At 45.8% G+C, this 27,990-nt stretch overlaps 1 protein-coding gene across 3 annotated transcripts in view; it reads right to left on the bottom strand.

The window, feature by feature from the left end:
• NTRK3 (neurotrophic receptor tyrosine kinase 3) overlaps positions 1–27,990 on the bottom strand; it is a 230,908-nt gene that overhangs the window by 15,263 nt on the left and 187,655 nt on the right. The window contains exons 16-17 of one of the 3 annotated variants that reach the window (XM_032994217.2): positions 19,004–19,078; positions 2,001–2,159 (exon numbers count right to left, since the gene is read on the bottom strand). In XM_032994217.2, coding sequence (XP_032850108.2) covers positions 2,001–2,159; positions 19,004–19,078 — 234 coding nt within the window. Of the gene's footprint in view, positions 1–2,000; positions 2,160–19,003; positions 19,079–27,990 lie in introns of those variants that run through there. The other 2 variants (XM_032994218.2, XM_042803989.1) reach the window with 2 other exon arrangements.

The following is a 27,990-nucleotide window of genomic DNA, read 5'->3' on the forward strand; positions in this document are numbered from 1 at the left end:
TAGAATTTATCATTTATGAATAGTAATGGTCCTGCCACACAGCTCAATGGATACTTATCGGTTTGCTGTTTGCATATAAATACAGAGGCGAGAGATTAGAACCTGCTGAAAGCAGGGAGGGGAGGAAGATGCAGCGTGCGGAGAGGCTTGTGTTGCCATAAAGCTGCTGGCAGCAGTGGCTGGTGGGAAGAGGTGAGTTATGGTTTCTGAGAGGACATCCTGGACATGCAGAGGAACCCTGTGGTGGGCCCTTTCTCTCCAGGGCAAAGGAAGGGTATAGACAGAAGTTAATAGACTGGCTGAGGCTTTCAGACATGGTGGTGCCCTGCCTCATTCCTCTGCTCAGGCAGGGTCTCTTCCAGCCTTGACAAAACCTCTTAAAAATGCTCTGGGGATATGAGGCCATGCGGTTGCCACAGGATTGCCCAGCAGCAGCAGTGCTCGACCAGCCTGGTGATTGTTCACGGTCCAGCCTTGGGAGCCTGGAGTTGACACAGACTCTGTTAACCGGCCTCTCCGTGGGGCTCTGTAGCTGCGGCCAGGCTGCCTCTGAGATGTGCCTCTGATGCCCTGCCATCCAGGAGCTGGTGGAGGTCAGTCCTCTGCAAGTACCCAGGTTCTGCCCACCGCTCCACAAATTGTGAAAAATGAGCCAGATGAGAGCTAACGTGGCTCCCTCCCACCGAGACAGTGTGGTCTGGGGTGGGAGTTCTCAGCTGTCAGAAAAAAAGTGGGTACAGCAATAGAAAAGGGAAGGACAAGATTTTTTTTTCCAGGGATGGTAACAAAACCAATACAGCTGCAGCTGCGCAGATTTTAACCAGCCCTTGTCCCCCAAGGTTAAGGGTGACTATTCTCAGTCCTACTGCCCTGCAATGGAAACTGAGGCAGAAAACATGGAGGAAGCTGAGCTGTCATATTCCAGCATGCCTATCACCCGCGTAAAAGCTACATGTGCTCATTTCTGTGTGTTTGTATTTACCCTCCCAGGGAAATGCAAGAGCAGCTCATTAAATAGCGTGACAAATAACTTCTGTCGCTGTCAATTCCATTGTTTGTGTCTAAAATGTTTGCGTGTGCTACTTTGGGATATACAGTCAGGCCCCATTGAGCACACGAATGGGCCAGTATTAGAGCTGTAAAACAGCACCTTGGATTTGCCATCTCTGCAACTCACTTAATTAAGGGATCTGTATCCAGAAAGCAGAAAATGCACATTTCTCATTACAAAAGGTGAAATTTCTGAAATCCATTAGATACACAGTAGGATAAAAATGTGCAAGGTTCCCACACACTGCTATGTCAATGCATCTTGTTCCTCTTTTATAATACCCCCTGCTATTCCAAGCAAAAAAAAATCTTCCAATGCATTTCTGCTGATGCGCCTCAAACCTCAGCTCTGACACCCTGCTAATCCCAGCCAGCCTTCCCCCAACATTTTTACAGTTCAGCCTTATACTGATGGACTGCAATTTTTGCTATTCAAATAGATAATAAGGATAAACCAGCTCCTTGGGTTCCACCCTCAATGAACTGGGGTGAACCATATAATAGATATCCCTATGGCAAAAAGCCCCACAGAAATGTGCCACATGCTATGTAACAGACTTCAAACACTTTCTCAAAAACTGGAGACTGAATTAAGAGCCTCAGCTATAAAGGAGAAAGAGAGCAGAGGAAATTTAGGGCATGACAGTAACTTGGATTCCAGCAGTAATTTGGGTATCCCCAGTTCTGATAGCACCTTGAGAGTTTATCACATGGCTGTTATGGAGGTGTGTCAGGAACTTAGAAGGGAAAGAAGGAGGCTGAGCCCTTTGATTCCTTCATGCCTCAGTTTCCCCAGCTCTTAAACAGAGATAATGACACTTCTTCCATGGCTAAGCCATGGGAGTGCCAAGGAGGGGACCACCTATGTGTGAACTGCTTTGCAAGCAATCTGGAAAAGAGAGAGATAGCAAAAAGTAGTTTTCAGCGGAGGTGTCTCAGCACTGTTGTACCTCTGTGTTTGAGAGCTGAAACCAGGGCTGCTTCCCATACGTGAAGATCTCCCAGAGGATCACCCCGAAGCTCCAGACGTCACTCTCCGTTGTGAACTTCCTGTACATGATGCTCTCCGGAGGCATCCAGCGGATAGGCAGCATGGTGTGTCCTCCAACCTGAGTGAGGGCAAAGGCACAAGGAAATCTTAGTGATGAGAGCCCTGAGGAAGGAGTCAGCCCTGACATAATGTGGACAAACTCAGGGCCTCCCTGTGAGCTACATCAACAAGGACATGTTCAAAAAAAGCTGGGATGGCTACTGCGTCCCCGACCGCCCATGGGCTTACCCGCCAATCCCACCTGGTTAATATGATGGATAGAGAGTGAAATGTAGCAAGATAAATGATGCCGTCTCCTCCCAAAATGGGCTTGTAAAGAAATCAGATGACAAAGTGCCAAGAGCATATGCCAACCCTACAGTCTGATGAACCAGGTGGCAAGGCAAGAAACTGTGTTCAGCAAAGTATTGTGCTGAGTTTTGCAGGGCCTCAGTGCTCTGAGGCACCCACCAGAAATACAGAGTGGGGTTTGTTCCTCTTTGGTAAGTTTTTCTAAAAGCCATGCACAGGCATCTGCACATCACCTAATTGCATGAAAGATTTTTGTGCTCATAAAACTGTACTATAGGCCTTTTTAAAGAGTGCTTTGAATATGTAAATGACTGCAGGACCGCACTGCAAAAAGGCGGTCTGTTTGTAAAGAACAAGCTATTACAGGCAGGGATATGCCCAGCATTTACTGGTGGCAGGAAAGCCAGCCCCTTTGGAGAGTCTGGAAAAGGAGGCACCCATGGGTGAAGTCCTATTGGGGTGTGCCAAACCAGAGAAAGGCACTTTTTCAGCCAGGGTCTACCCTTCTCCAGGGGACATAAATCCAGCAGGTATACAGCAGGTTTGCAGAATACACGCAAACAGTTTGAAACCAGATGGATTTACCTTTGGATTCACTAGAGATTTCTAAACAAGTGTCTCTGAGCATGACAAGTTTTTCTCTGTTCTGTCCTTCTACATAAGAAGCACCATCTGTGGGGAAATAGCTAATTGATAAGACCAGCCGGTGCTGGAAGCAGTACGGTTGTAAGTCTCCGGCACTCATTTCTGCTGAGGGTGAAGTGTCTGAGGTTTTAGTGGTGATGAGAAAGAGCACTTTTGTGGCACTGCTTGTCTCATTACGGACGCCAAAAAAGCAAGTGTTACTAACTTTGTAGCACTGCAACTGAATCAAACAGACAGAAATCTCTCTGGTCCTATGAAGGATCAGGTGAGAAGGTAGCTGGTGTCTAGGTTTCCAGCATATGTGTGGCTATTCAAAATAATGAGATTGTTGCACTCGCTTGGATGAAAACGTTTCTTGTACAAACAAAAGCTTTCCTCTGAGCTGCCAGTTTTCCCAAGCTGCCACAGGTTTCTCTGCCTGATTAAAGCAGAACTAGTGTGGGGAAGGGTCAGTACAGAGACACACTGAAGTGCTTGGAAACAAGAGGGATAGTGCTGGGGAGGTGTGTTGGTATAGGGTGTGAAACGAGTATGATGCTTAGCAGGCTTTCTGCATGGAGGATGCGAGTCAGACTTCTCTGGGGTTTGACAGAATTTGGACTCAGGCTTGCAGTGTTGTACTCAAAGGTCTGCAGACCAGTCCTTCCTCAAACTCTGGAATAGACCTTCCCTCAAAAAAAAGAGTTTTTAAAGTGTCAGGAATATCTCTCTTTCCTAAGTGCAGAGGTGCTCAGAACTGCGATGCATGGAGATAAAAAGCTTGTTGCAGTTCTACACCTCCTATTTAGAGATAGCTTGGCTGGTGTGGAGCAGCTTGCTGCTCCAAACTCCCAAAAATATTCTCCCATAGTGGAAATGGAAATATGTTTTTCTTTCTTTGTTCCTTTGAAACCCTGGCTGCAATTTTTAGCTCTTTCCTGCATTCCCAGATATTACAAGTTGCTTTCCCTTCTTGTGAAGGGCTCTGAGGAAATGTTATCATCAAAACAGAACATACATCAAACTTGATTGTTGCAAAAACTGTTTTGTGCTAATGCTTATTTTATTCTCCTTTAAGTAGCACTAACTCTTCAGTTTTCCAGCAATCTCAAAAAGATTACTTATTGCAAAGCTCTCCACATTTGCAATATTCTGAGTCTTGCAGCATCATTTGAGATTATGGGTAGTACAATGTATTGAGCACAGTTAACTCCCTTTTGAACAGGTTTTACAGCAGTTCATAATCTATGAACCAGGTCATCATCTTACACAAACAGTTTTACAGCAGCATTGCTTGAAAGGGAGGCCCCTGATTTACACCACTTGAGGATCCGGCCCTGAAAGCAGAGCAGAGAAGCCAGTAGTCCCATCTCAGTTCTAATAAGCTAAAATAAAGTTGAGGTCTTTGGTCTACTCTAGACACATCCTGGTGAAGAACTGCCAGTAAAGTGACATACACAGCCAACAGTTGTCCCAAGGATGTAACAACACAGTTTTGGCTTAGCCCATATGGTGGAGTCCAGGGACTGCCAAAGCAGTCCTCACAGCCCTGTATGTCCTGTGAGATAGATCTTTTACTAAAAATTAATCCAGTAATAATTACAATCAAATTAATTTGGAGGGAAGAAACCTCTGAGCATTGCCCAGAAATGTATGGATCCCAAAATATGGCTCAGCTATGCTCATAGATAAGGTATTCTTTGAAGAGATATTATTTGCGTCTCAAACAGGGTGCCACATTTTTGAAAGCAAATGTTAAGTAAGGCTTGCATTTACTACCTGGCTATAAGCAGAACAGGCATCAACTAAACTGTACCATAAAAACCACTCCAATGTCTATCCTAGAACACCATTACATTTTAAAGCATCGCCTTTGACTATCCCTTACTGCTTCCTTCGCAAATTGATTAGGATTAAAATTCCCATTTCACAGATGAGAAAACAGATGCAAGAAGGCGAGGAGAGGCCCTGCTCTGAAGCTGTATGGTAAGTGAACGCTAAGTCAAATCTTCCTGGTCTGCAGTCAGATGTACTTTGTTATTTGCTGAGGTAGCAAAATGATTTAGAGCTGAGCACACAGGGATTGTGCTACTGATGCCATAGGAAGCAGAGTGTGTCCAAGGTGACAGAAATCCTTCGCATAACATGTAGTGGCTGTGAATTGTGTTGTGCCACTGTAGACTTGCACGTGAGTCCCACAGCTACATACTTCTTTTACTGGACCAGGCATTGCCAGAAGCATAAAAGTAAAATGATACCATTAAATCAGGCTAAAAAAAAAGGATGCTGTTGTTTTTATTTTATAAATCCAGTTTACACGGCACGTCCTTGGCTTTGGAAAGAATTGTTGTTGTGTCTTTGGTGAAAAGCTGAAGGTTTGTTTCAGTCAAGCCTCTGTTTGCTCTGGGCCTGGCAGGTTTCAGAAATAAGTGACCATCTAGGACTGATGCTTGTCAGAAGTGTGTTACTTCTGAGACTTTTCTAAACCAGTTATATCACCCTCCCACTCCATCTTTCTCCACTTCCCGTGGGAGCCAGTGATGGAGGAGCCCAGCCATCATGCAGGTTCATCTTCTAGAGGCCCTTAAGGGTGGAATGTTCTCAAGCAGTGGCATTGCAACATCTCCCCTGGAGACACTCTACAACCTGAAAGAGGGATTTGCTTTCAAGTAAATAAGGCAAGCAAATCCTCTTCTGTTCTTCTCTTTAAATCCCATGATGCTGCCAAGTTCGCCCTTTCTCCTTGTTATTTTAATGCTTCATAGACCTGCAGACTGGCCTCTTTATCCCATTGCCATGGCTGTCTAGCTTTGCTTGACATTTTTAGCTCTCTAACTTTTTCTTCCTAGATCAACTCCCTGTGCCCACATTGACATATTATTCCCACTGCTTTGCTTTTTCCGTTTGCAGTACTGTCCTGATAATAAATAGAACAACCAGTGCATATCCTCTGAGCAGCCAAAGTTTCCTTCTTCTGTCTCCATTTCAAGATCGCAGTATCACCTACTCATTTCCATCCCTTTCTAATGGATACTCCCAAGTGCATGACCTGGTCTACAGCCACACGTTTCTGATACTCCAGGGCACCTGGCCTCTGCTCTGAAGCCTCATTACACATCCAAGCCCGTAGACTTGCAAGATAACCAGCCACTCCCTTTGAGAAGCTTATTACTGTATTAGATATGGACCTCGGGGAGCTGGGAGAGGTTCATGAAAGGCCAGTGTTAATGGCCATTAGGGAAAGAGATAATTACTTAATGCTAGTACAGCACTTTGACAATGTAAAGCTATATAAGTGTTATGTACAAGTAGTATTAAAAGGCTTGAGGTTTGTCTGCTACCAAGGAAAGCTGGAGTCTGGGGAAAAAAATCTCCTTGTCCCAGATTTCTGAATGACATCCAGCTGATTAGGAAGGGAAAAGATGACATGTTATCCCCCGTGAGCTTGACAGTACAGCAGCAGGTAGTGGAGTAGCAGTGTTCAGCAAAGACTGTGCAAGATATCCACAGTTTGGGCCACTAACAGAGATACCATGGAAATCAAAACCAGAGGAGGGCTGAAAAACCCACATGAGAACTTTGGGCTGGTGGGAATCCAAATACTAACATGTTAAAGGCAGCTCTTTGTGGGCAGCCCTGTTTTCCCCCTCCCAGCTCACATACTAGCTCCAGGGCTGTAGCCCAAAGCAACATTCAGCAGGGAGATACTGGGCTATCCCCTCCATGCTCACAGCTGAAGGTTGCTTCAGGGATCTCAACTAAGAAAGGAATTTGGTCTCTGGCATAATCGAAGGCTGTGGTTTATTTTCCTTCTTGTGCAGTTTCCTTCCCAACTTTGAAATAAAACAGAAAATAAATCAGTGCTTTTGTTTTCCTTGGTCATTTGACGTTTGCTTTCCAAGGTCATCTGACAGCTTTCTTCCTGTTCCTGGCATACTTCAGGGAGGCTCTGCTGCTCCTCCCTTGGGAAAGTCACAAGAACCACTGTAGGTGTCTTCATATGGTGCAGCATTATTTGAACTTCCCTTTTTATGTGCAGAAAGCTGAGACATTTGAGCTTGTACAGAATCACGTAGCCGTAGTGAAGACCTTGGCACCACTTCTCTCCAGGAAAATCCACTCAACACTCAATACACTCGACCTAGTGATAAGACACACATTCTCTGATTGCTGTCTCTGTCCCTGCTGCTGTAGGTAGGGATGACCTGGGATCTTTAATTGCAGACCTGGCTGTCATCCCAGGCTGGGTTGCACCAGAACATATGTCCTTTAGACCTCAGCTCTAGGAGCTGGGTGATCCCTGGAAGATACTTAGCTCTGAACCTTCCCTCAGCAACCAGATGTATGTCCCCATCAGGACACATTGATTCCTGCTGTGGTCAGGATGTGTTATTCAGCAGTTCTGGACAGCCTTGTATGAATAAAAGCCACAGGTGGCTGGGTCACCCAAGAGGACGCAAGGGGAAAAAAAAAAAAAAAATGCAATGCAAGCAAGAAGCAGGAAAAGCTTCTCTGGCTAAATTGAGCTCTTGGAGAAAAACAAACAACAAACAAAACTGCTGTAGATCACGCCTTTGTGAGTCGACGTTTGTCAGATCAGGTTAGGGCATGAGAAGGTGGCTCCTCAGGGGCCAGGTAAAGGGCTGTAAGTGCTCTGCTCAGGGCTTGGGCATCCAGGAGCAGACACTCCCCCCCTGCCTTCAGTGCTGGATCCAGCAGCACTGAGACATTTCCCTATCTGATGTGCCTGTCTTTTGCCTATGTGAGTCCTGAGAGATTCCTGGGCACCCTTTGCAAAGCACGGGGATTAACTCTGGCATGTCAGACAGAGCTGAGCTTTACTGAACATTAGCTGTCCCACACTTCATAGTTTTAACTGCCACCTTAATAGGTTCTTAAGTACTCAAGCAGTTTACATCAGAGGTAGCTTAATTTAACTGCAAGTTGTGACTGGATGTGATTTCCAAGTACTTTACCTGTAATTTCTTTTCAGCTTATCCAGAAAGAAAGGTGCTAGCTATATCTGTGACTGCACCATTGCCAGAATTACTCTGGCCTCAAAAAATCCTCAAGGTGCTCTCCTGACTGAAAGGCATCATGTGTTATGGCCATACCAGCCTCCAGGCTGAGCCTCTTCTAAAGCATTTCCAAAGCCATCACTGCAAACTCTCAGCATAGCCCTGTCCTCACCTTCAGGTTTTGTGCCTTTGCTGTCGCCTCCACCCCTGCTAGTGCTGAACATGAGCTTAAAAACAGTGAGCAAACAACAAAAAGCTTCCACCCAACATTTCAACTTATTTGACTTACTGTGTCCTCGCCATGTAGCACTCTGCACGTGTATGCTCCACTTTCTGGGAACAGCAGGTCTGATCCTCTCCTAATCCTCACTTTCTACACCAACCGTCTCCTCCATTGCAGGCTCAGGCTTGCTGTCTGCTCCCCTGCATGCCAGCGACAGCAATTTGCAAGGGATCACAAGAGGGTTTTTGAGAAATTTACAGAATGCACAAAGCGATCTGTACCTGTTTCTCCTACTTGCATGCAGCTGTGCTGGGTGTCCCAGCCTTCCCCAAAGCAGGGGAGATGCAGGTCACCTGCTATCACAGGGGAGAGGTTGGATTTACCCAAAGAGAGCATGGGGAAAGGAACCAAATTTCCCTGTCGTGAGGTGATGTAAGGATCCAGACGGACTTGCTCAGCAGCAGGAAAGACTGACCAGGCAGGGTTAATGTGAAACTGAGAAGGGGGTGAAACCTTCTTGCTGTCAGTAGGACTGTTTGGCAAGGGACTGTTTGTTCACCCCAGATGCACATACTGTGTTTAAACATGAGTCTAAAAATAAAGCCAGCCATTGACATTGTTTTTCCTTACTTCATTTAACAATCTAGTTGCTTTATGACCTGCAATTCTGAATCACGTTGAATCAAGCGGTGTAATTTGCAAGCAGGGACAGTGGCCTTTCTCCCCCTTCCCCTCATCTCTGCTCCACCAAGTGTATTGTAATCCCACGGTTTTCAGCATTCCTAATGAGCCATTAACAAGCTGCCAATTACTTATGCAAATGAGGGGGGGCAGACATAGAGGGGTGGCTGTAGCTAGAGGTAAATTCTGCTACCTCAAAACGGCCTGAGATAAATCACTGCTGCTCTAAGAGCTGCCTGTACCCAAGAGTCCTCTCAGTTATATTATCTGCCATCTAAAAATGCCAGAGGTAATGCAGAGGATGGTTAAGAAAAGGGAAACAGAGGAGTAATCGCACATATATTTTTAATTATGTTTGCCAATAATCTATTTGGTGTGCTCTTTACCACAGTTCACCCCTCCCCTTTTCTTCCCAGACTCAAAGCAGCAGCACCCACTGCTAGGAAAGGGCTGCACTACCAGCCTAAAGAGGAACAAAGGCCAGTTCTCACTTTCATATAAGTAAATGCTCCAAAAGCCATGATCTCCAACAGCAGGACATAAACTGTGAGAAACCCCAGCCATGTCTCATTCAGCTGGGGAGACATGGGATCAGAGCAGCTGTAGTTTGCAAAGCAGCTACTAAAGAGGTCAGGTCTTAGCAGGTCCTAAACTCCTGTCCTAACAGTTGCTGCTAGAGCCTTCCCAGGTGAAGGAGAGGTGACCAGCCTCCTGATCCCCTGGGCCACCTACTGAAAGCTTCTTGTGGCCCAGAACAACAAGACCCCCCACTATGATCTGAGAGCAGAAGAAAGTGGTAGTACTGGGGAAGGATTCACTGGTGGGAGACCCAGTGGCTTCTCAGGAGTCCCACTGCTTGACTGTGGGTTGGCACTGGGCAGCTGTGCAGAGGGGTGTGTGCAGATGATGGCCTCTGAGGTCTTCTGCACCACAGCCACAACATGGGCACCACATCTGGGCTGTTCAAAAGCTACCAACTAAGCCATTTTTCTTCTGGTCACTGCCCAGATAACAGCAGTGGCTAGGAAGGCCACTAAATCTATTCAAACTACAGCCATCAGATAGTTTGTCAGGCACCGTATGGATTTACCAAATTGTCTCCACCAGGCTGGAGACCCTTGCACCACACCACAATTTTTTAGGACAGGCCTGCTCAGAGACATGCAATACCCATGAAACAGCACAGCTGTCGGCTGGTTCCAGCTTCAGAGGGGATCTATAGCCTGCAAAAACTGCATGTGCCAACAGAAATTGTCCATGACTGATCAGCATTATCATTTTGCTGTGAGCTGGTAATACTACAAGAAGTGTTTAACAGCTCAAAAGCTAATTAGACAGAGGCTATGTTAAACCATCATGATGCAAGAAATGCATCCATCAGGATTCTGCTCCTCTGGAGATGCTGAGAATGAAAATCAGCCCATTTCTGGCTTCAGAAGGTAGGAAGATTTGCCGTATAAATCTTAACCTGGCAATACTAAAACAAGGTCTCAAAATGGCCTGAGAAATGTAGCTTAGGAAACAGGACCAATAAAGCACTTGCATGTATGATCACTCTATGCTAAAACACTTTCAGATTGGTATCTCGTAATCTTCCCTTCCATTGTCCCTCTGTCCTGACAGTGACTCCTCTCTGGGTAACCACTAATGCTCCATCTTTGTCTCCAGGCAGAGCTATTCCTGACTGACAACTATACATGATTTAGATAAGGCTCCATTACTTAACTTCTGGATGCTGGATAATCAGTTCAACTGCCTTGGCATTAATCATAATAATATTCAAAATTCATTAGGCTAGATTGTTTGGAAATCTATTGCTTGTTAATGTCAGAATCACTGGGCATAGGCCTTGCAGCATACAGACAGAAATTTAATACGATGCAGGGTATGGGAACTCCCTATAGAACCAGTCTCTCTTTACGTGCAGCTGGACGGTGATCTGGCAGCTCCTGCCTGGTTCATCATTTGTGAATCTTGTTAAGTAGCAGTGAAGCACTGTGAGCACGGCTGCATGTTGGTTGATCAAGGGGCATCTATAGAAATATATAGCTGAGTATGGAGTTTTTAAGGAGGAAGATTAGATGCTCAGATCTGTGCCCACAAATCTTAATAGTATCTTCTGTATCTAAAAACTGGGCAGGCAACACAGAGACTTTCATGTGCAATCATGGTATGGAGGTACAAAAATCGTAAGGCTTTTTTACATAGAAATCTGCTCCTTGCTTTCCTGTATACTTCCAGTACTTTAGATCAGAGGATGGGGCCTTAGTGCATTAGCAAGATGAAAAACTTTCAGCAATAAAATAGCTGGATTGTTCCTTCTAGCCAGTTTCCTGTTGGCCAATTGAGGATGGTTCCCAATGGCTTCCTAATGGTTTATTTGGCCTGTTTAAGCATTTTAGGTGATGGTGCTTTCTTTCAGATGTGAATTCTCACCCTGTAGTTGAACAGTGGTTTCTCAGCAGGGAAACAACACAGAAATACAGAACAACTTCAGAAGATGCATACGCTGTCTCTCCTAATGCAGGCAGTGCAGGCACAGATGGCATCTCAGGCAAACACATTGCAAGCCGTGTTAAAATAAAGAGCTCATCATCAGAGGCTGCAGTGTCACACCTACTAATGATGTGATTAAATTCATCAGTGCTGGTGGGAAAGCTGTGCCAGATCATGGCCCTGCTGAATGGAGAGCTGCATTTCACGGCAGAGGCGATCTCCACCCCACTGACACCCAGGAGTTAGGTCACTATAGAGACATGTTGAATATATGATGCTAATGGCTAAACTTCCTGAGAGCTAAAACAGGGGAGGTTGCCCAGGACATGCCCTTCCATGGGAAAAGAGCATCCATCTGACCACAGCTGCGATGGGGGAGCAGCAGGAGCAGCACTGGAAAGAGGCAGAACTAAAACCAGCGATAGCCAAACTGGTGGCATGTGCAGAAGGTTAGGCTGGGGTTTGGCTGCAGGATTCTACTGGAAAACAAGCTAAATTTGAAAATTTGAAGGAATTAAACATGACATCTTCTTCTGCTCTATTTTTCCACATGAGACTTTCTGTGCATTGAAGTTTCCTCCGTTCTTTATCAAGTTTTCCAGATGCCCTTGAGTAGGACAGAGTTGCTGGAGTCCCATGCATTTTAACCACTGTGTTAAAATTCTTCCTCCTTACTTTATTTACCCAGGAGCATAAATAAATAAGCAAACCTACAAACACATGAACCTGATTCCCAGATGCCATTAGAGCCCTTGAACTCTAAATGGCCATCGCAGATATCACTAGTTGCCTTCTGCTTCCCTTCCTGCAGCCAGCCAGATGCTTCACCCCAGTGCTGGGACTGTTTCACAAACCCAGCACCCGGTAGGACACATCTGACTGGTTTTGCCATAATATAGGACTGCTTCTAGATGGTCAGCTCTCCAAACTGGGTGAGTTTTCCTAGAGGAGTCTCTAGCCACCAGCTCTCCATTAGGGTTAGCCACAGGAGGAAGGATGGAAGGAGAAAATGAGTCTAAAGAAACCGCTAATGTTCTGCAATGTCTGATAGGATGAATGACCCCTGCAGACATATGCTGAGCAGACAGGACAGTCCACAATTATGTCATTGCTGGAGCATTTACTTCAAGGAGAAACGTGACTACAGATGCTGGGCTTAAAGCCTTGGCTGGTTTCACTGCCTCTGGGTAAACCGCTCTAGTCCAAGAGTGTTAGGTATGTGTATGCAGCATGCACAGGCAGTGACACACATGTCTGTGTAGAAAACAGCTTTACAGCCCAAAGAGAAGAGCTGAAAAAAAAACCCTATTAAATTTCATTCTACCCTCTTTCCTTCATGAGAGAAGGCCCTGAAGGATTTGCTAAGGTATTGATGGGTGCCAATCCATACATCCCAATGGGGAGCCCACAGTCTCTCTCAGGAAATCACAAACAAATCTTGCCTACAAGATAGAAATTTCCTGCTTGCCACACTGATTTTCCCCAGCTTCATCCTCACTGCATTATCCCTGTGCTAACTTCCATATACTTCTCTCAATGTTTTCCAACCTTCAAGCTCACAACTTTGCAAATATTTGCATTCAGGTAGCACATCTCCCCTCTCTGGTCATTCTTTAAACAAACTATTTACATACAGCTCTTTCTATCCTCAGCAATCAATTGTTACACTCTGTCTTTGTTTCTGCTGCACCTCTCCAGAAGCTGTCGACCTTATGGATACTCTTTGTGGGGCTGAGTCAGGGGCATGTGGCTATGTAATAAAAGAGTATTTAAAATAATGATTGCTATAGAGACACACGCTTTGCTTTTTGACTTGTGTTCTTTACATGGATGGCTTCAGAAGATCATTTGTTTCACTAGCACACTGAAAGCTGCAAGCTTGCTGGGGAGCTGCCACCCCACAAGGGTCTGTGCTTGGTTCAAAGAGGACAGGGTTTATAAAGACAAAATACAACGTGGCCTGGGCTGGGCAGAATCTCACTTTACAGCAATGCCTGCTGTATATTGATCAGAACCGGCTCGGTGCTTTATTAGCCACCAGAGAGGTGCAATGAGCTGCTACCGGAATTTGTGCTTGATAATCAAAGGCATTTGTCATTCTTCGAAATGCTCCATGAGTAGGTGTTTGATCTGGGTACATGTGAAAAACAGAGGACAGCAATGCAGAGCAAGAGGCAAGGAGAAAGCAGCCACGGGTAGTTTCCTGCTGTCAACCCCCTGTCCTGGCCCACGGGGCATCCTGACTGTGGCATCCCACCCAGCCCGTGGACACCAGCCCACGGGGCAGGACCCAGCAGCCGTGCAGCTCCGTGGCTTGGCAGAGTCTTCCACCACTGGCAAAACCCACCCTGATGAAGCTTGAAGAGCAGTAACCATTGCTGCCGTTCAGCCCCCAGCAGCCTGGCAGACATAGCTCCCTCAAAGACCTCCTTGCTGTTTTGGCTTTCTCGCATTTCCTAGACAAACTGCTCTGTTTTTTTTTTTTCCCCTCCCTCTCACTGACAGGTACAGGTGGCCTTGCTGCCCTCTCCTTGCACCTTCCCCAGCTTGAATTTTAAACTATTTAACAGCTTTAAATGTACCTAATGAGGTTTCAGTCTGCACTTTGCTGCCATCCCTCTGCTTCTTTGACACCAGGAAGAAGAGTGGTTTGGAAACCTATCGCGGACTTCACTGTGTTGGAGGTCTAATTACATGGTTACTGGTGACCTTGTAAGTACAGGGTAATCTCTGTAATACCAGGGTAAATTATCCCAGTACTTCTGTCTTCTCCATTGCAGCCTTCTGCAGAGATGGAACTGCAGCCGGTTAAACAGTAATTAATCTTTGAACAATTTGACACTTGCCCAAGCTGGTGAGGAATAACCAGCAGAAGTTCACTGGCTCTGCATGGGGCAAGGGACTGGCTCAGGAGCCACTGCTCTGGGAATGTCTGGTGTCACCTGGCCAAAAGCAGGGGCTACTTTGTCACCCAGCCTCTCCAGGGGCTGCTTTCTCAGAGCTAGATGCTGGATCCAAAGCAGCCAGGCATAGCCCCAGGCATTCACCCTACAAAACTTCAGGCAAACCAGCCAAGAGATCAGCTTTCTCCGTCCCAAGATAACAGCCTGTTGCCCCAGGGCTGGGGGCTGCCTGGCTGACCCCTGGTATCTTTATGGCAACAAAATACATTTGCACACATTTTAGACCTGCTGACATCATTTTCTCTGGAGAGCTTCAGGTTTTTATAGTAACCACGGTAATGATTTTCAGATTATAGACTAATAAAATATTTTAATTTGTTAGGAACATTAAGGTAGGCACTGTACAATTCTTATGACATTTAAACAGTGCATGTAAAAAAAAAAAAAAAAAAAAAAAAGGAGGGGGGAGTTTCTGAATGCATTTCTTTTCCAAACAGGAGCCCTGAAATAGAAAGTCAAAATCCCACATGCTGATACCGAGATCAGCTCTGACACCTCCCCTCTGTGCCTCTTTCACTTGAATACCTGACAAGTTAAATAAGCAAACATGGGATTGCAGCGTCCTAGTTGCAAACCTGTTTTTGGCAAATTAGCCCTCCTCCTTAGTCACCCTGAAGCAGTGACCCAATCTAAGCATGTACAACTCCATGTGCCATTGCCCTCTGTGGGCTGGGTCACGACTAACAGGTAACACAGGGGTTTTGCACCTCAGCCTAAACTCATCTATTCCTCCACCCTGCCCATTCTTTGTGCACTCTGATTAACTAACCAGACAAGATTGTAAAGCAAGTCATGGGTCTAGATCATCCCATCATTTCCAAGCACGCAACATACACCTGTGCCGCAAGGCAGATGGCTGCACCAGCCCCTTTCCACTGGCTGGGTAGCAATTGCATCATTTGGAGTGAGTAAGACTGCACTGAATAAAGCAGGGGCATTTTGGAGGAGGAAAGTTGCCCTCACAGGTCTATGGGTTGATACGGCTGATAGCTCAGTGCTTCGTTTCTTAACCTGTAAAATGGGGCAATGCAACTCACTGACTTCTCAGAGATGCTGTGCGGGTAATAGCTTGCACAGTAAAGCAATAAATGGCATGGAAAAGCCTGCCAAGAAAGGGAAAGATAGTCAAATGTTTAGCTCAGCGTTAGTTATACCTGGCAAAAGAGACAAAGGGTTACGCAATTTATATTGTGGAGAATAGCAAAGAAGTTCCTTTGTTCTGTGAGTATTTTTGCCTTGTACCTCAAATGGATCATACAAGATTAACGGCAGGCGATTATGTGAAGTCTGTACTACAAGGCAGAGGCAAGTGTGAGCTCGGGCCTTCCTATTATCATTACCTGACCTTGCACATTCCCTTTTGCAACCTCAGCATTTTTTTTTTTTTTTGTGGATAGGATTTCTGGGTGGTTATTTTAAGAAAACTGTGTTAAATTTCTTGCTTCTATGCCAGGTACCCACTGTTTAACAAATAGACCATGACTAAGCATAGACTGGAAATTAGAAGAATGTACGAGTTAAAGCAATGAGATTCTGGGACTGTCTTCCCTTAGGAGCACATTTAATAGTGCTGCTTGATTATGAAAAGGATAAATCTGATGTGATTGATGCAACAGGGGATTGGATTTGATGATCCAGGGAATCCCTTCCAGCCCTCTCTACTCCTAATGAATTTATTTTTTAAGGGCGGGAGGAGGGGATACAGGGCTCTACTGATGGCAAACAATGGCAAAGCGTGTAGATACCTGCTGATGGTTAGTGTGTCGCTATCCCCAGATTTAACCAATTCCCATCATCAAGAATGTGGAGCAGGTCTCTCTCCTAGTTCTGCCCATCCTGAACATACCAAACAGATCTGGGCGCAAGGATTGTACCTATTCTTCTCATTTTCCAACTACTGAGGGCTTCCAAAACTCACTCTCCTCGAACCAATACCACAAATGCCTCATCTTATAGGTTCCCTATGTATATATAAGGTACTTACCTGTCTCCCAATGCCATAATGACTGTGTCCCTCGCAATGTTTTTTTCATGTGAATATCCTCAGTGAAGATGAACAAGGATCATCTTTTAGCAATGGGAAACTGAGGCACGGAACAAACTGAATTTCCTATGGTGGCAGAGGACAATGGTAGCATGGAAGGGACCTGCAGCCCAGACCAAGGCTGGAATCTCACTGCTAGACTTTTCTTCTCCAGTCATCTAACAAGGCTTTCCCTTTCATAACAGGAAGAGCAGACCAGAAAGTATTTTCCAGCCCTAGTCTGATATTTTCACTAGTCTGGGATTCCCATCCTCTGTCAACCCAAGGGGCCTGAGCTTGGGGTTTCTGAAGGCACGGTGCAAGGTTGTTTCAGAAGAGATGCATAGGAAAAGTGGTTATGTTCCTTTCCCCCCCTGAGTACTTTTAATTCTTTAATTCCTACTTGCTAATAAGATAAAATGCTGCAATTTCTGCAGGATCAAATGGTGCAGGATAAGCTAAGGGAGTTTATTAATTAGCATGCTTCCAGTGCTGGGAAAAAAAAATAATAAAAAGAAGCAACAGGGTTGTAGGTGATAGCTATAAATATGACCCAAACATTACCACCTGCCATGACATTTTAGCCAAGAGGAGGCTGTCATGTTAGTTCTGGGCATGGCACTCTGATAGTGAATAAAAATCATAAATAAGAGGGCAAGTGTTTTTCTTTCCACAATGTGGCATTTCACAGACATGTACTATATTTCTCCAGGGCCTGATCCTGCAAATAATACCAGGTGTAGCACTTCTGTGTGTGAGTGCTCCTCTGGCTTCCCTGGGATTGCTTGGAGCAGTGAGTGCTAAGCCCAGTGGTAAGTGGTTGCAGGATCAGATTCATAGTGTGCCAAGAATTTTGGATGAAAAGAGCTATAAAGAAGTCACATATTATTATGTCACATTGCAAAGGTCAACCCCAGTATTTGTTCTGTCACAAGGACATATTGAAAGGGAAAAAAATAGTGTCAGGGCACAGGGGAAAATAATTTTTTAAAAACTGCCTTCAGGGCTGAGGATACAAAATTACATCAGTGTTTAGAACTAAATTCCCATCCACACCCCGCAATTCAATTTTGGCTCAGAAAGGCATAAACGTAACAAAATCACCTTTCAGTGGCACATCTTCTTATCCGCTGACATATCCCCTGTAAAATCAGCGATATCTAAACTCACACTCCCGTGTCATTCTGGCAACAGTCAGGCACTGCCAGAGCCCTGCTCCATCACAGATCCCAGGAGGGCTTTGTGAGATCCACTCAGCTGCTTAACACCACGTAGGCATTCTCTTAACCACGGTCACTGCCAGGGCAGGAGTGTTGGTGATGCTGGGAAGAGGCTGGACAGTGGAACAGCTAGTCTTTCATCACCTGGCCAGGAGCACACACCTCCCCTAGCAATGTCATGGGGAGGTTTGGGTAATTGGACACCAGTAATTTGTCCCATTCATAGCCACTTTGCAAATATTTATGCCTGTCTCTCAGGGCTTGCTGGCAGAGGGAAGCTATTGAGAAATAAAGTGTGGAAGCCATCACTCTGCTGTCTTAATTTATGAGGGGTCATAACTGCTCTGCAGACAGTGTCTTGGGGTGGATTAGCTCCATCCCCTTCCAAAACAGACTCAAGCAAAGGCTCCCCAACTTTCTGGATCAACAGAGTAATTCCTTGTGTGCCAGCAGCAAAACTGCACAGGAAAATCAAGTTCAGTGTTTGCCCCTCTCACAGGCTTCTGCCTCTCACCTCCAGCAGCCTTTCAGCTCGCTGGTGGTGGCTTTTGGGATGCTGTGGCAGCTGGGGATCCACTGGGCTGAGCATTGAGCACAATGGGATGATGGATCGCCTCCGTGGGAGGGAGGGCAGGGTGAACAGAAGTGTTACCAGCCCTCACTTGGCTCACAGGGCTCCCATCAGCCACCACCCTGGCAAACCCAAACTCCTTTGCACTCTCAGAGCATCAAATTCATACCAATCCCTCACTGCCGCTCCTCCGGGCAAGGGACGGGAGCAGCAGTGGGGCAGTGATGGTGGACATCCACTCAACCGCAGCTGCAAGCACCCAACCGGTCAGGCACCGTGGCTGTGTCTAGACTAGCAAACAAAAGGCATCAGAGCTGGCATGTGACAATTCAACTGCTCAGATGGTCTCATTTTAGTCCACACCAAATTGACAGCGTCCAAACAACTGTTGAGAGGGCAGCGCAAACCAGGGTGGCAGTCCCCGGTGAGCAGTGCAAATGCCACCCTGCTTAGAAGTGCGGAGTGGTTTTGCTGCACAGAGACAAACCATGCTGTGCTCGCTGCCATCAAAGCCAGAGGACAGCCCACGTTGTCCACTAGTGCAGACACAGCCTGAACACCCACAGACAAAGACTGCACTGAGGACTTTTTCATTCATCCCATATTATCTCACCACACAGACAAGCCCCAGAGAGTTGCTATAGCATGTGCAGTTCCCATCACACACGAGACCCGCTTCGCTGCCAAACGCACTAGACCCGACCTAGTCCCCGCTCAACCCCACGTGTCATTTCATGCTCAAGCGGCACCAGTCCCCCGTTTCAGCTGCCCCAGGGGTTGAGATCCACTCACTGTTGCAGCTGCCGGCGGTGCCAGTCTCTGTCGCTGCCACGCTGCGCTGAACTGGCCCTTCGGACGCGGCCCTTCCTGACAGTGAATGGGTGAAAACAAGGGAAGGAGACAAACAAAAGAGAAGGGAAGGGTGAGAGAGGGAGGGAGGGATGGGGGGGAGTGAAGCAAGGGGACAAGAAGGGAAAGGGTGTGTCTTTAACCGAACTGTATGTCTTTCACTGGCTGCAACATCCCAACACTGCACAACCCTTGCTGTGAGGGTATGGGGCAGGTGAGACCCTCTGGCCCTGGTCACCACCACCTTGCACCCCACACCATCACCTGTACCAGTGCAGAGGGAGGGCGAGCTGGGCGACAGTCAAGGGGGTCTTGGCCTCCTGAAACTTCTCCTTGGACTGTGAAGCCACATCCCCTGGGGGACCCAGAGTCTCTCTCCAGACAGAAGTTTTAGGAAGATTGAGCAGTTCCTCTATATCTGGAACTCAAGCATCCTGCTCCTTGACCATCGCCAGCCCTCCTGGGCACAGTGCAGGGACCCATCTGCCTCTGCCAGCAGAACAAGACCCAGGCCTGACGTTTTTACTCAAGCAAGCTTGGGTTAGCCAGAGTTAAGGGCATCACTGGCTAAATGTCCCAGTGAAGCAACTGGTACATCTCCCTGTGCTTCCCCAAACGTCTTTGTCCCCTCTTGCAGGTTGGGGGAGGAATTAAAAACCTCATTCAACAGCTTCTGATCACCCACAAACCTGCCAGCACTTACAAAATTGAACCTTAGGAGGGGACAAGGGAAGCGAAATGATGGAGCAAAAAACACAGCGCTACATTTTCCTGTGTATCGAAGTAGGAAAGATTTGGGGAATGGGAGGGAGGAGAAGGGGTAGAGATCTCAGTGTGCAAATTAAGAGTGAATGACAAGCATAAGGTCCACTGACTTTCTACTAAGGTGTTTGTGTTCCAACTGGGACAAAAAGGAGACAAAATCCCAAGATGAAAGGGCAGTTGGTGAGCGTGGTGGTTTGGGGGGAGGCTTCTGGCCATGCTACTAAAGAGCTCAGGCTGACAGCTGCCCCAGGAATACAAAAAATACAGCCTCAGGGTGTGTCCAGCTAGTCATCACCCTGGGTGCCTTCCTACCCCACACCAGAGGTGAAAATTGAGCTGCTAAATGTAGCTGACAGCTCATTCTGCTTGGGGAATTGCCCCGTGAATGACTGACTCACCTCCCTTCCCAAAAAGTTGAGGTAGGAAATGGGTGGCGGAAAGGCTTAGAAAATTGTTCCATGATGGTAGTTTAAATTGTCTCTGCATTACAGTGTTACAGTTAGGGAAAAAGAAAAAAAAAGAGATCTATCACATAAAGCTGCATCATAAAGCCAGCTGTGGCAGAGGTATGGACATTGGAAAGAAGCAGAGAAAATGAAGTCATCCAGCAGTGGAAAAAAAAAAAAACCAACATCAATATAATATAGTGCAGAACAAAGCAAAGTCTACCTCAAACACAGAGCTAAAAGAGAAACATCTTCCTCTGTCAGATCTATTACCATGCCTTTATTCCAATAACAAATAACTAACACAGAAAGTAACCCAAGCCTGATTTATTCCTCTAAGTAAATATGAAGAGGCAGATGAATCTGACTGGAAAAAAAAAAAAAAAATAAATAAAACAACCTGATCTCATATGTTTTCCTTGTATGTAGTTGAAAAAATGGGAGTGGAGTTTCTGCCTTGCTGCCAGGGGATGCTGGCAAAGCATTGAGCTATAGATATTGTATCTTGTCACTAATGACTGCAGGGAACTAAAAGGGATTTGGATTTTTTAATGCTTCACATTAATTGATAATTTGGTCTCAGAATCCACAGTGGAACACAGGATTTGCTATATTGGATCAGTCTAGTGGACCATAAAATCTGGCGTCTTGCCTCAGTGATGCTCAGAAAAATTATCATTCAGTGTCTTTGCTTATAAGGTTACTGGCCATTTCTGTAAGGCCATACAACTGAAAGAGATGAAAGGTCTTTCTGGCCTGCACAGCAAGTCTCTTTAAAACCCTGAAGTATGGTTTTGGCAGGACTGTATTAATTTTTGTTTTGTTTTTTGTTTTTTCCTCTGATGCAAGGAAGAAACTCTGTAACTCCAAACATATTCAGCAGACAGGCTGCTGTTTTTCCTCTTGGTCACCACAGCCCAAATACTGAGAAGGTGAACTTGTGTTTTCAGAGGGCAAAGGAGAACATGACTGAGTCCAGAGCGGGGAAGATGTCTTGTACTGAGCAGAACAATATTGATTAGGCAGTGTAAAGATTTCCCTTGCTAATTCCTTTATCAATCTTATCATGTGTTGCCCACATAATTGGATGGGGAAGAGAGAGGTGGAATCACTTAAGCGTTCAAAGCTCAACACACACGGAGAAAAGATTCCTATTTTGTGTGTGTGTGCAATTTTGTGCATCGCTGCCCCTTGATTGTACATTGAACATGCTCTCTTTGACAGCCTAGCCCTAAACAGCCTGCTTATTAAAGACAGCTGCTTGCAAATAGGGGCTTTCTCCATCCAGCTGGCGTGGGGAAGGAGTTCGCTGTGGCTGTGAGAGAGGCAGGACTACGAAACAGGAGGGGATCAGGGGGGGAAAGCCTGTGAAAACTCTGACCATGCAGGAATCAGGAGGAAAAAAGAAAGGCAGCGGTTTCTTTCCATGCAAACATCTTAATTAAGGAGGATGATGAAGATATTTGCATCTTAATTTTTCTAGGAGGGTCTTCAGTTTTTCTTGAAGCAAGGCATAATTTATCCATGCTCCCACTAAACTGGCTTAAAATTTCTCTGCCTCCAGTTCTTTTGTTGATCATACTGAGGTTTAGGGATGCTTTTCTGACTGATGTGTGATCTCATGGCTGTCTCCATGGTAAAGGAGAGCTGAGATCATGGTCCTGCAGGTGGGAAGGCAGGAAGAGGCCACTGGCCAGCTGGGGTGCAGTGGGGAAATGGGTCCAACAACATAGATAAGGTGAGAGGGGAGAGTTTTACACATCTAAGCCTCCCTCATTTGTAAGTGGCAGTGCTCCTTCCAAAGTATGAACGATTTGTTTCCATATGCTCAGGAGCACACACACTGTTTCTTAGTCCACGTGGGGCTAGAATAATGAATCTCACTGGCATATGGTTCTCCACCTTCTGCTCTAGCTCCAGTTTAAATCAGGCCACCTTGTTAAAACCCTGGGACCATCAGCTTCTCTGGCCTGCCCTGTACAAAATCGTTCCTTGTTCCTGGTGACACCACAGAGGAACATATTTTGGATGGATCTCTACCATGGGAGAGTCTCTCTGGCTCAAAACTTGGCACTCTACTCTTTTTCAAGCATCTTGCAGCTTTCAGGCTAATGGGATGTTCAGGGTGGGGACAGCAGGATGGGAGCACATTGCATGCAGACAGCCTCAAGCAGGTGGATGGGAATCACACTTGGATGATACAAATTAGAACAGGGGGAAAAAAACAATTTCACAGTCAAGTCAGGGAAAAACTACTCAAGGATGGGTGGGAAACACAAGAATCTTCTCTTGCCTCTCTGGCTCTGTTGACTGCACCCAGGGAACACTGAAAATGTAAAAAAGTCCTGCCCTCCCTAGTTAAGTTTTATGGGAAGGGAATTTCTTTAAAGGAAAGGGCTCCTGAAACCCATTCAGGAAACGTGCTGTCTCGAGTTTTCACAGCAGAGGTGAACAGGCTTGGGTAGTTTGGCTACACTGAGGAAGAATCCCAGTTTTCTGAACTGAACTGAATTTGTGACTTCCTGAGGTTGGTGTCACTACCCCTCATCTGGGTCCAACATTTGACTGATTAATCCCAGTCCCCAGCTCCCAGGAAAGCAGAGGTCAGCCTGGACAGCTTTTAAGAGCAGCCAAAGTCCAGTCTGCTGGGATCCTGACCTCAGTCAGAGATGCATAAAGGGGAGTACAGAAACAGAAGAGCCCACAGCATATATCCCACAGTATCTTCCAGTCCTCAATAATCAGTGGCACAGAGATTTTCTGAAACAGGGCATTTTGTGTCTGATAGCCCCTAATAGATTACTTTGCTTTACAATTCTGTTCAATCACTTTTTCAACCCATCTCAGCTGTTGGCTCCTGCCATCTCCTGAGACAAGAAATACCAAAAAACAAATTCCTCCCTGTTTGGCTACATCTATGACCTCTGCAAACAGAAGGTCTGGAGTTAAAAACTATCCAGAAGCCAAACTGAAAGGCTTTGAAATCCAGCTCTCTGGAGCTCAGTCCAATGGTTGGGAGAAAACAAAAGCCTCAATTCAAATGCCTGGGAATGGGGCTGGGCTGTCACTGAAAGATTGTAAGTTTGGTTAGTTGTCAGTAGGTGTATGAGGGTTTGGGTGGTTTGGGAGGAACATGGACAGGTTAAGTGTGGAGCTCGGTGTCTGTGTGAATATTGAGACTATATTAAACAAAAAATCTGAGCCAAATGACTTGCAATGCAGCAGCAACATATCCTGAGCAGGAGAAGAGGTGAGCATGGAGGTCAAGTACCATAGCAGGGAGGTTTTTATTTCCCAAAACTGAACTGCTCTTTTGTGCCTGTGCTTCAAAGAAGATGTCACCAGATTGTGAGAGCTCTTCACCTGCCACATCCCTCTCATTACTGAAATTAAATAAATGGCAACAGCATGAAAACAGCAACTCAAGCAGGAGAAAGACAGGTAGACAGTGAGGAAAAGGGGAGGGGGGAAACAGGGTGCGGGTGGAGGTCTTGGCAGGGTGGAGGATTAGGGCAATTACCATTTCTGAGAAAATGCCAGAAATACAACACAACCTAATTTCCTCAATTAATTCTTCTGCACTTGAGCTGCTTTGTGTGAAGGGCTCTTAATGTTTCAAATAGGAGGAAGGGGGAAAAAAAAAAAAAAAAGACTCAACATTTGTTTTTCCCTCAGTGTAGAAATGGGGAAGTGTTGAGAAAAAATGTCTGGCTAAAACACAAGATGATGCTGTTACATCTTCCTTTCAGGAGATAAGGAACTGTGCTGCGAATTCAATTTGCAGAGGTTTTTATAGGAGCCACAGAGATATCAAAGACCAGCACGTTCAATATCACACTGACTTTTCCTGCACGCAGAACACACCAGGACAGGCACAGAGACACTTAACCCACACACCCACACTGAGCCGTTCCCTCACCTCCCCTGTTTCCAGCCCTACTGCAAGTTAGGGGTAACTGGTTCTTTTACCCCAAACCCACCAGTCAGGGAAGCTGTGAAGCATCATGGCATGAGCTGTCCATGCCTCATGGGGCATGCAGGTGTCATCTAGGGCAAACGACGGCAACGAAAACAAGGAAAGAAATAACAAATCAGGGGTTGAGGTGATAGGACATGTGGGGTAAACAGTTGCTGAGAAGGGTAATACTTTCAACAGCAGACACAGGCTCTTGCACATACCAAGACTATTGCTCTGCCTGGCTGGCCCATCTATATCAGTACTAGGGGTCTCCAGGTCACATCTCCAGGTCACACGAGACTTTTTTGCCCTTACATATGTAGGTATGACAAAACAAGACATGTTTTCTGGGATCCCACTTAGTACAGGAGAAAATTAATATACTTTTCACTTCTAAGTCCTTTCCTTAGTGGAACATATATTTGCAGATATGAAACCTTCCCAACACCCAAACAGAAAGGATGGAGAAAGAGTGGCAAATTATATTTTTCACCTCAGAGAAGTGGGAGAAGAGACAAAAGGTGATGCTCAACTGCTTAACATCTATACAGCACTTAGGTGCTGAAAATGGTAGTGATGTTGGAAGCTGAACAGGGCACACAGATTGTACCATCTACTCAAGATCTCTTGCAACAGGGATCCACAGGGCCAGGGACCCCTCTTACTTTCCCCCACCCATCGGCACTGAAGCGGAGCCTGAGCACACCGTCTGGGTGCACGGAGCCTGGTTTGCTCTCCGTCCAGAGCTGACTACTCCTGCCAGCGTACATTTGGTCTACTGTAAAGCCTTAGAGTGGCAGCTTTTCTCTCCCCCAGAGTGAGTCAGTACCATATCCCAGATGGGAATTCAAGGGGAGTTTTCCTCCCCTCTGCCAGTTGGCATTCCCCTTTGTAGGTGATGGTGCAGAGCCCTAGCACACTCGTTGCAGGGCTCCTTCCTGCTGCTAACAGGGTTGGGCAGCAGCGTCCCACTGCTAGGATCAATCACCCATGCTTGTAAACACACTGCATGAGATGGACAGCAAAGCAACAAAGAGAGCATCAGGAGACATGAAAGTGGGTGTTGTACAGCTGAAGGATATACATGGACATTAAGGGGCCCTGTCAAGGATGCACAAAAAATGCTTGTGGGACCGTACAGCTAAACCTCTTCAGAGGGTTCAAAGCTAGTGGGAACAGAGCACCATTCAACGACAGTGTGATTGTTTAAGGGCCCTCTATCTAGAAGAGTGTGGGTCAGACTAAATCTACTTTCAATGTAAGGTTTGTCAATTAGTCTTATCTACCATGTTGAATGAGCCTCTGAAGGAGCACAACCCAGGCCGCTGCTAAGCCTCAGTGATCTATTACTTGTATTACTTGCATGGAAACTTCACTGGAAAAATAACTGACTGTACCCATGAGAAAAACAAAACAAAACAAAACAAAAGTTTTGAACTCCAGAGGAGAACCAAACTATGGTCTATTTGGGAGATGGTCATCAGAAAGCAACCTCACAATGGGTCCTGAAAATTATCAAGAATATAGGGGTTTTGCTAGCCATGTTAAAGAAAGAGAAGAAAAAAAATGTTTACACAGTAAACCTTCATGGTTCAGAGGAGGAGGCATCTGCCAGAGGGATCCTAGACTTTTTAAAGAACACTGACCTAAGGCCAAAGTCATAGTAGAAATGTTGTTTTGGTTCTGATGGTCTAAGGATGTGAGAGCCAAGGTTCACAGGAAGAGATATTAATCTTTTATTAAACCAAGTGATACTACTGGGAAACAAAAAAAAAAAAAAAAAAAAAAAAAAGAGCTCAGAGAGGGCTTGTGTGTCTAAAATTCATTCTTTTTTCCCCTTCCAACAATATCATATGTTCTATTAAAAGATATTACTTCTTCCTGCAAGCCTTGTCTCTCCCAAATCCAAACAATGCTCCAGAGTTGTGAGGACACAGAAACAGGGAGCATTTTTTGTTATTATGTTTAGCTCCATGTTGCTAGAAATAGAAGCATATTTTCAGAGCCCTTTGAAAATCCTGCATGTGTCTTTTTTTTTGACAAGCAGATGTCCTCCGAGTGATGAACTGTGACCAGGAGAACACTCAGGACAGACCTCTGGGAAAGCATGGAGCTAAATCCCCAAGAGGTTTCAAGCCCAGCCCAGTACTTGGGGCAGGATGCCAGAAGGGTAGGACATAGAAGATCTGGACAGAGAGATGTCTTAATGAGGTTTAATGCCTACATAAATCTTTCCTCTACTTGACATGTGTCTTCACTGCTGCTGTCCCACCTATATCAGGACATTACCTTGGAAGTTATTAAGGAATGTTGACTACAATTTAAGACACTGTTCAGTTCTAAAGATGATGAAATACCACCTTTTCCCTGGGCAGCTACCACATGATTTTGTTTTGGAATTGAATTATGCATTTTGGGGGATGAAAGGAAAATGATCTGGATTTTACTGGAGCACAGGTGAGCTCAGAGCCACAGAAGGGCTCTGGGAGCAACCAAACCCCAGTCTGTTGGGTGAGAGAGCAGCTGGGGCTCCTAAGCCCAGCCCCAGTGATGCCTCCAGCTCTAGACAACCCCCCCCAGACACCGTGACAGCCTCCAGCTCCCCAGGCAGCCCTGGGCAGTCACCATGTGCCTGACTTGCTGCAGTTTCCATGCCACACTCAGCTTGCCTTGAGGCACAATGTCTCTGACCTGCAGCGTCCCACCACCTGCTGTCACAGTCCTGAGTCATACCTAAAAAAATCACCTACTCACACTTTTTTTAAAAGAAAACAACAAGGAAAATGAAATCCGCCCAAATCTTTTCTCTCCAATATGGATATATTCCATCCTGCCTTCCCACAGAGACCCACATGAAAGATTGTACAGCACATTACACAACACATCACAGAAATGCTTCTTCAGCATCCCCGCCTTTACTCTTCACACAGAAGCTGGGATACTTCTCCCTGTCTCCCCAGTCCCTCCACTTTCCTCCGCTCTCTAATCAGATGCTGTTTCACCTCTCCCCACCACCTACACCTCCACAACCATCTTCTCTCCATCCTGTCTTGTTGAAAGAAGGTTTAAAGGCAACAGCTGACGGGATCCCTCTGTGATGCACAAGGAAAAGGACGCATCTGTCTTCAGGCAGAACATGGAGAGCTTTGCGGAGAGGGGAAACAAGCCTCTCTGCTGCTTTTGTTACACAAATATTTGCTTTCTGTATCCAAATGTGTAACAGGAAGTTAAGCAGTTCACCTTTGTTAAAGCACTTTTTCATCCCACAAATGCAGGAGACAGATGGTGTTCCTTCTTTGTTTTAAAAGATTAAAAATGGGAAATAAAGGAAATGGCTAGGAGCTAATCCTCAGCCTGAAACACACTCACATATCCATATGCCCTGTTATCCTTGCTCGTGGGGCCTGGGCAGGAGCAAACACAGGGACCCAGCGGACCAAAGTGAGTCTGTTTGCAGAGAGCTCCAGACCTGTCACTTTGCGTCAGCTGTGAGGTGGAATTCTTCACTGTGTTCCCAGAAAATTACAAATTACAGTATTCTCCCTGGGCTGCAGCTTGGACATACCAAGTAATATTTTCTAGAAACCACCTGAAGCAGAACTTTGTTCCAAGTCCCACTGGCAGAAATGGAAGGCTGTCGACAGCAGAGAGCTGCTGTGCACAAACACTGAGAATCAGACTTGGGAATTTCACCAGACAGGTTGTAGATGTGACCAGGGAATCACCAAAGAGTTTCAAAGTTCAACTTTCCAGCCACATCT

This window comes from Tyto alba, unplaced genomic scaffold (assembly GCF_018691265.1).
Source record: "Tyto alba isolate M040663 unplaced genomic scaffold, T.alba_DEE_v4.0 Super-Scaffold_41, whole genome shotgun sequence".
NCBI lineage: Eukaryota > Metazoa > Chordata > Aves > Strigiformes > Tytonidae > Tyto > Tyto alba.